The sequence below is a fragment of the Mus caroli genome, chromosome 9 (assembly GCF_900094665.2).
Source record: "Mus caroli chromosome 9, CAROLI_EIJ_v1.1, whole genome shotgun sequence".
NCBI lineage: Eukaryota > Metazoa > Chordata > Mammalia > Rodentia > Muridae > Mus > Mus caroli.
Window position 1 is genome coordinate 74,212,842 of NC_034578.1, and position 9,451 is coordinate 74,222,292.

General features: G+C 39.2%; 1 protein-coding gene across 50 annotated transcripts in view; it reads right to left on the bottom strand.

The window, feature by feature from the left end:
- The window catches only part of Mlip (muscular LMNA interacting protein), a 241,799-nt gene that overhangs the window by 130,928 nt on the left and 101,420 nt on the right, over positions 1–9,451 (bottom strand). For 36 of the 50 annotated variants that reach the window (XM_029481438.1, XM_029481428.1, XM_029481437.1 and 33 more), the window contains exons 2-3: positions 5,398–5,553; positions 1,845–2,237 (exon numbers count right to left, since the gene is read on the bottom strand). In XM_029481438.1, coding sequence (XP_029337298.1) covers positions 1,845–2,237; positions 5,398–5,553 — 549 coding nt within the window. The remainder of the gene's footprint in view (positions 1–1,844; positions 2,238–5,397; positions 5,554–9,451) is intronic. The other 14 variants (XM_029481434.1, XM_029481461.1, XM_029481458.1 and 11 more) reach the window with 1 other exon arrangement.

Genomic DNA, 9,451 nt, shown 5'->3' on the forward strand with positions numbered 1-9,451 from the left:
TGTTTTTGCAAATTGTAACTTATATCTTGGGTATTCCAAGTTTCTGGGCTAATATCCACTTATCAGTGAGTACATATCATTTGAGTTCTTTTGTGATTGGGTTACCTCACTCAGGATAATGCCCTCCAGGTCCAACCATTTGCCTAGGAACTTCATAAATTCATTCTTTTAAATAGCTGAGTAGTACTCCATTGTGTAAATGTACCACAGTTTTTGTATCCATCCCTCTGTTGAGGGGCATCTGGGTTCTTTCCAGCTTCTGGCTATTATAAATAAGGCTGCTATGAACATAGTGGAGCATGTTTCTTTCTTACAATTTGGAACATCTTCTGGATATATGCCCAGGAGAGGTATTGCAGGATCCTCCGGTAGTACCAGAATTTTGTGCCTCCAATTTTTCTCGTCTATCATTTTTCTTGAGTCAAGAAAGCAATGTCCTAGGTGGTACAGCCTTTTGAGAACACCCTGAGTTATATTACTATCACACTTTGTTCCAGTACCTAGCTTTGAATACTTTTCAAAAAAATAAATATTTTAGGAGCTGGAGAGATGGCAGCTCAGTGGTTAACAGGACCAGGTGCTCCTCTAGAGAACCTGAGTTCAATTCATAGCCTCCACATTGCAGCTCACAAGCATCTGAGACTCCAGTTCCAGAGGATCGGAAGCTTTCTCTAGCTTCCATGAGCAACTGGCATAGTACACAGACATGCATTCAGACAAACACCCATACCAACAAAAGCTTTTAAAGAATGAAAAAGAGGAAGAAGAAAGTTATGTCTTAGACTTAGGTCCACAATAGTTGTGCCCCAGTGATTATCTTCCATTACTCAAAGCAGTGGAGTACTCTTGGTTCTTGAGAGTAATGAAAATTACAGCATCGCATCGTGAACCAGGGAAGGCTGTGAGAACAGACATGAGAAACAAGTGTAGAAGACCTACTCTACCGTCTTGCTAAATCCTAATATCACAAAAATGACCAATTCACCGATGAAAATGTCCTTCAAGCTACTTTATAATGCATATAGGAGCTTGGCTAGATAGGACCTAAGCAGATTGCCCCAGATCCCGCTTACTCTCTACTGATAAGCAGTGAGGCCTCTCTATGTACCACCTTCAAAGCCAACCTCTAACCATACCTTCTAACCACACCTTGCATTGCAGAGAACCCTGGCATTTCAGTTACTTTCAGTGGCCAGTCAACAACAGCATTTTCCCATGACTTCCTTCAAGTTCTTTCCCTAACTCTTTTGCCATCACAGAGTGGGCTTCTCCAACCACACCATTGGCTCTCCACCTTAGAGGAAGTTTCTATCTCACTGATAAATTTCAGAGTGGGATATCCTCCCCCGACTCACTGAAGTCAGTTCTGACAGTATTGGGAAACCATAATAGACAAGTGTGTTCTCTAAGATAAACGTAGGAAAATTATATTCCTTATATGCTTATTTCCTGGCCTATCCTTTTATTACTCCCTTATTTGTTAAAAAAAGTACCCTGTTTACCCCAGATACATTGAATGCTTCTTCTTGGATATCTTGTTTGAAGTATGCTTCTTTATGCACCCATCCCTCCACACACCTTCTATAATGTCAACCTTCTCCAAGAATTGTTCACAGGGAAAGGACAATCTTTCCCCAAATTTACATTGTCTGTCCAGTTGATTCACCATATTAGTTTTTGTCTCATCAACTTCCTGATGCTTATTTACAGTGTGATAGTCGTGATCTTGAGCCTTGAGAGTTTTAATATAGTTTTCTTTGAGAGTCATATGTCCTTTAAAAAGGAAGATGTTTGCAGACACCCAGAACAAAAGATAATGCAAGCAACACTCAGATGAAACTTACCTGCCCATGCTTTTGCTGAGGGGCTATCCCATGAGGAATTTCAGGATGTGATGAGGTCTTGAGATCAGCCCCTCTTACTTTGGGACGCACCACGTCAGAAGCCAGACTAGAAGAAATAGCCAGAGACTTGGGCCGAGTAGCTATGTTGCCTGGTCCCCCTGGGGGGCCTTGTTCACCTTGTCTGCATGTAGCTTCATCTTCCCCATCAGAATCCACAATAAAAACATATTCTGCTTTGAAGAGATCACCTTTCTGCATTCCTTGAGGTTCCTTTGTATTGAATTCCTTTTGTTGTGAATTCCTCCCACTGACCTCTGAAGAATAATCCAGTATCCTCTGGTCCTGCTCTTGTTTGCTCTCACAGCTGAAGGTCATATGATCACTGTACTCAAACTGCAACAGATGTGGAAAGATAAAAAACTGTTGACGCAGGGGTGACAAATGCAACTTTTTGTTAGAATATGCTAAAGATGTTTAACCTTCTCATTGGAAGGTTTTTACTACATTAAACACCAGGCTCACCTGAGAGAAATAGACCGAAACAGGGTGTTCCTCTGACACCCTTGCCTGTTTGCATTGCCCTAAGTGCAAAAGCCTTCGAGTCCAGACTTCACATCAACAAGTGACACTTACTGCTTCCCAGTAAATCATGAGAAAGGGAGTGAGGAATAGAACTGGGATGGATGGGACAACAAAGGGGATCAGTGGAGATATTTATGAAACAGCGGCCATGTGGAGTGGAAAGGCTTCACTTAATTATCAAACAACCAGCATAGCCTTTACTAATGGTGTTGAGGGGAGAAAATGCTATTGAAAGATACCAAAATAAAATAAATTTCTAAACTTTTCAAAGGAAAGATCAATTATCAGAATAAAGGGATCTAAGCTAACTGGAAGGAGCTCATGAATTGGATGTTTTGTTTTTTCTTTACTTAAGATTAACAGGAGAGATGTGTAAGTGGATTCATTGCTTTAGGAGCACATAGAGTTGACCTCAGGTCCCTAGCACCCACAAAAGAAAAAGTCAAATGACTTACACATGTCTATAACCCCAACACTGTGGCTCAAGGGCTTGCTAAGCAGCCAGTGAACCACTCTAGCCAGAATGGTGAGTTCCAGGCTCAGTGAGTTTGAGACCCTGTATCAAATGATGTGGTCGAAAAGCAATTGGAGAAGACACCCAGAGTCTACCACTGGCCTCCACTCATGTCAATGTGAACAAGACATATGCACCAGTGTATAAAAAGATAAACAAATGTAATGTAAAGGTTTTTTTCAACAACGTTATTCATGTTTATACCAAGCTATCAAATATCTTTTTTTTTTAAATAACAGCCACAGGCAGATGTTACTTGAAAATTTCAATGCCAATTTCTTTATTTTAATCACTATTCTGATTGTTCTTTCTTTAAGGCAACTTTTCTATAATGCTCAAATTAGTTTAAAAAAGCTAAGTCAGTAATACTAACAAGTTCAACTATGGTATATACATGTATGCATTACACATTACGTGTATAAGGAAAGAAGTCAAAAGTTGATTAAATACAACTGAATTGAAGAGGTAATTTCTATTCCCACCCCACACTGTGTAGCTGCTCCCAATACTGATGCCATCTAAATGACACAGGTGGACTTGTCTGTAGTGACTTTCAGTGTTTTTCTCTATTCTTTTACTCTGACCTATTTCACAGCATTTATCACTACCTCGGGTTTTACCACACACTCTTTCTGTCTTTGCTTTTAGGTCTTCTCAATAATTAGTAAGTCCTGTGAGTTGTTATTATTCATTGGAATATATGTCGCAAAGTTGTTGAATATATAAATGAAGAATGACCTCTTTTTAATACCAAATGGTTTAAAAACTAGGAAGAAAAATCTTAAACTTTTAGATATTTGGTGATATATATCTATCTTTATCTCTGTATCTATCTATATGTGTGTGTGTCATTGACCAAATCATAATTATAATAAGTACATGATTCAATAGAAATCTAAACCTTTGAGTATTAGGTATATAATTTATATGGAATCCACAGATGAATATTATCAGTCTGGGAAGCTTTAGCGTCTGCTGCCAAGACTGAATCATAGAGCTACAGTGTTTCACCCTGCTCACAGGACTAATAAAAAAAGAACCTATTACTACATTGCATGGAATGGGACACTATTAAAAAGGAACATCCCAGGAGACCTCTATGTATTTAAGACTGCCATGAAATGACTTGACTTCCTTAGTCTTTGAAATACACGGCAATTCTAGCACCATGAAAATCTTGCTACATTTTAGATAAGAATTTTCCATATATACAAGGTAAACCGTATTAGCCCAACCCCTCCACTTAACTGAATAATAACAAAACAGGAAGTTTTCTATCTCGTACTCTTTAAAATAACAAATAAAACAATATTAGAATATGTCTTAAAGAGACAACATTTGCTCCAAAATTAACTTTTTTAATATTGATTAATGCATATTAAACGTGCAATGCAATGTGTTTTACTATGACATTTTCATATATGAGTATTTTGGTTTTGACAATATTCACCACTCGAGAATCATGTTTTCCCCCCTAACTTGCTAATTCACCACTCGAGAATCATGCTTTCCCCCCCTCACTCCCCTAATGCTCCCCTTTCACTTTCTTCCCTTTTCCCAAGACCCTATACTTGTTCCCTTTCATTTCTAGTACTGTCCTATTACACACACAGGTAGATAGACAGCCTTACAGTGTACTTTATTACACTAATAGTCAAACAGTAACATTTCAATTGAATCATGTACTTAATATAAGTATAACTTTGTCTAGGACATATGCTAGGAATATGATTATCTTTTACTTTGTCAAGTCTCACACTCTTTTTATTTTTCTCCAATCATTTTACTGTGTAATATTTTTTTCTTTTTAATACTTTAAAATACATTAGAACAGTTGTATGAGTATAGATAAGGGTTTTCTATCAAACATACAAAGAAATAAAAGTCCTGACAACAAAATACAGCATGCCAATGTTCCCAGAACTGTCCCAATATGGATTATTTATTCACCACATACAAATGCATCCTCACATCCTGTTGGTTTCTCTTGGGTTTCCTTTCAGGGTCAATTGAAGTTTTTAATGTTTTTGGTTTCAGTTTTGTTTTTGTTTTGTTTTCAGATACTTTTGGGGAAGGTCCCAGGAGGCAAAACAGCAACTCAGAAGAGTTGAGAATAATGAAATACACTTTGAGAAACTGATGTCATTTAAGATTTATATATATATATATATACATATATACATATATATATATGTGTGTATATATATACATATTATACATTCATATGCATACAGATGGCAGCCCTGGAAATGGAGCCTACAGAGCTCAAGCTAAGTTCATTCTCCACTATAGAGCTAAACCTTCAGCCCTCACAATCCTATTTTTAGCCATTCTTAGATTTCACAATCATCTTATTTTACACAGAAGAAATACACATTGATACATTTTTCCAAGTCATTATTATGGATAATTTCAGAATGTCATTTGAAATTTTAAAAGAAAAAAAAATAATCCTACCCTATTTACAGTTTCTGGACTCTTATCAGTTGATTCCTCGGGAATTTTAACGAGGAATTTGGAAGTGTCAGCCAACTGAATGTGGGTTGGTAGTCTTCTGAGAGTGGGGACAAATGTGAAGATCAGAGGTTTGGCTTCAGGATCTCCAGGAGAGACCTATGAGATATGTAATAAAGTAGACTGTCTTTAATAAAGTAGGTTTGTCTTGACTTTATCCTCCATGTTCCGTATTTATCTCATTCACTTTGATAAATTGCCTACTGTCATGTGATGACCTGTACTGATGCAAATAAAATTCACATAAAAAATATCCATAGCACATTAGAACCCCCTTTAAAACTACCATAGCAGGCTAGGCAGTGGTGGCACACACCTTTAGTCCCAGAACTCAGAGGCAAGGACAGGCATGCTACTGTGAGTTCAAGGTCAGCCTGGTCTACAGAACAAGCTCCAGTATAGCCAAGGCTACACAGAGAAACCCTGTCTCAAAAAAGCCAACCAACCAGCCAGAAAACAAAATGACTATGACTATATCAAGGGAATCAGTCTGTTCTAGAGAGGTCCTGTGTGTGTTGGGGGGGGTGGGTGAATAGCACAAAGTTGCAGCCTGGAAAGCCATTTCGCTGAAGCTCACCGTGTCCCTGTGATGTGAAGAGGGAACATTCTTTTTTTTTCTTATTAGATATTTCTTTATTTACATTTCAAATGCTATCCCGAAAGTTCCCTATACCCTCCCCCCTCCCTCTTCCCCTCCCCACCCACTCCCACTTCTTAGCCCTGGCATTCCCCTGTACCGGGGCATATAAAGTTTGCAAGACCAAGGGGCCTCTCTTCCCAATGATGGCTGACTAGGCCATCTTCTACTACATATGCAGCTAGAGACACGAGCTCTGGGGGGTACTGGTTAGTTCATATTGTTGTTCCAGCTATAGGGTTGCAGACCCCTTTAGCTCCTTGGGTACTTTCTCTAGCTCCTCCATTGGGGGCTCTGTGTTCCATCCTATAGATGACTGTGAGCATCCACTTCTGTATTTGCCAGGCACTAGCATAGCCTCACATGAGACAGCTATATCAGGGTCCCTTCAGGAAAATCTGGCTGGCATATGCAATAGTGTCTGGATTTGGTGGCTGATTATGGGATGGATCCCTGGGTGGGGTAGTCTCTGGATGGTCCATCCTTTCATCTTAGCTCCAAACTTTGTCTCTGTAACTCCTTACATGGGTATTTGAGAACATTCTAACCACAGAACTTGGTCTACTTCAAATGTGACATCTATCCATTTAACCCTAAGGCAAAAGTCTCAGAATATTGACTTAGGAACAACAGACATGCAAGAAAATTCCAGCATGCATCATTGCATCGTATTCATGTTAAGATGTGAACCTGAAAGTGAAAGATGTCTGTTGGAATAGCAGCACCTTCTCTAAAGGATGTGTGATGCAGAAACTTCTAGTGTCAGTTATGTCAAATGATGTTTTGCTGGGGCACACAGATAAAAGAATGTCTTGCTCAAGCAAACACATGAAATAATGTTTTCCTGAAGCAGACACAAATGAAAGAATGTTTTCCTGAAGCAGACACCGGTGAAAGGATGTTTTGATGAAGGGGTATAAATATGATCCCACAGACAGTCGGAGATGAGCACTGAACATTGGTTTGATTTGCTCTGCCTCAATATTCTTCTCTAACAATGTGCGTGTATTGGCTCACCTTGCATAACTGAGCTCAACTTGTGATAACTCTGACAGTGAGAGAAACTTACCCAAGAACTGCTAGTGGGGTTCCTGCTATAGCTTGCTGCTTCGATAGTCTCACCTCAAACCTGCTGGTGTTTGTGTCTCGTATCTGCCTGCCTACTGGACAGGCTTGCAGCTGCTGAGTAGTATTTGGTGTTTGCTACAGGACTGAACTGCTGCCAAAGAAGATGGACCTTGTCCCCAAAGAATTATTGCTGAACTAGGTCCACTTCCCCCATATCTTAATAACTTTTCTCTTCCACTACTTCTGTTGGGTAGTTGGATAGAGGAGAGATTGAACCCTTATTAAAAGTAGGTTGCAAAAAAGTTATGCCTACAGATGTGCCTTCTTACTCGTTTATACTTAATTAATTTAATAGTTTCATTAAATGCGTACTTTTGTGGCCCCAGGAGGAAGGCTATAATAGTGAAGAGGAAAGAGTCAACACACTAAACACAAATAGAAGAGGATATATAAACAGAGTTAAAGAACCTGTGTTTCCAGAGCCCTGAATCCCATTCCTTTACCCCTCAGCTCATCCCAGCACATCTGTCTCCCTCCATGCCCATTAGCCTGCTTCAATGCCTCTGCTACAGCTGGCACTCACTTGGGCACATTGCCTTATCCTTTGAATGATTCAACAAAGTCTAATCAACTTCAGGGACTGGCAATTTAACAATGGAAAAAAATTCTGCTGTCATGAATGTGTAATCCAGTGGGGAGAGAGGGGTATTGATAAATAAATATGTGAAATATATAGTATTTCCATAAGTGAAGAGTTTCTATAAAGCTTTGTAGAAAGAAGACCATGGACAAGAAAAATATAAACCTTTTATCTAAGCATAAAACCTTTTAACTAAATAACTACAGGAAATGGGAGTTCATTCACTGAAATAAGAGACCCAATATTTCAAACTGGTTTGACGATAGAGTTCAAAAACAAAGGGGATGAGAGATGTCTAGTGTCTAAGAACACACTGCTTTTGCAGAGATCTGAGTTAGAGTCCTAGCTCACAACTGCCTGGAACACCATGGGAACCAACAACCCCATCTAGACTCCAAGGTACCTATGCTCACACATACACGGAGCACACATGCACATGGACATATACACATAATGTAATTTTTTTAAATGCAGGATTAGATGGAGAAATTGAAAAATGCTTGAGAACACTGAGAAAGAGCCACTCAGTTGTAAATTGGAGAGAACAACAGTCTAGCCAGCCCAGAGGAAAACCAGGCCGACCTTGCCTTCTGTGAAACCATTTTGTGGCATGGATGTCATCATTTTGAATAGAAAGGAAGGTCCCATCTGATTCATGCCATGCATTAATTTTGACACCGTTTTTAATACATAGGGGTTAAAAAGAAAACTACCTAAGCATCTGAATCTTCCATAGTAACTGCATTTCCTCTGTTTTGATCATATTTTACTCTAGAAAAGTAAGAGGTAGTCCAACAAAAAAAAATAATAGTATAGAAATTCTGAATGACTATGGAGTCTGGGCTTTGACTTTGAGAAGATGATCTAAGAAGTCACTAAACATATGAAGGGCAAGTGTATAGGAGGTAAAAGATGACAGGGCTATCTCTGTACATGCAGTGTGGAGAGATAGCAGAAATGGCAGGACCAAGAGTCAGCACAGTAGCACAAACATGAAAAAGTCGGAGAGTGAGGTCCAGAGAGTCTCTGGAACTGGCAACATGGACATTAGGTTATTGATTAGAGATATTCTTTGTGAGCATGAATCAACTGAAGAAAATTAGACAGCCCTGTGTTAGACTTCACCCATGTTCTTGAAAGATCTAAACTACTCAGTAATATTTGTCATGGGATATAATGTTCTAGTAACTGGTGCACATATGTGAATACAATGTTCATTCTTCAGGGCATTTAAAGTACATGCCACACCCTTCTTATTCAGCTTTCACCCTTTAACAGGCTCTTCTTTGTCATTTGCCATTTGTTCTTCCATGACTCTTACTGTACCAATCTGGGACTAATTGGAGTCAGAGCCCACAGTTCCAGCCAGAACTTCAGGTAGAGATTCTCAAGAGTCATTCTCCTCACCTTACTCTCTCTGCTTTCAGCCAACCTGACAACCACGGTGTCCTGTGACCCTGAAACTCAGAGTGGCTTCAGAACTGAAAACGAAGAATCACTCAGCTGATCCACAATAAGATTAAGGAACCAGCAAACAATGATTGAAATACTCACACCTTATGTGATTTAGGATAGGTGAAGATCCTTTCCCAATCTGTTGGTGTTTTTTTTTTTGTCTTATTGATGATGTCTTTAGCCTTGCAGAAGCTTTG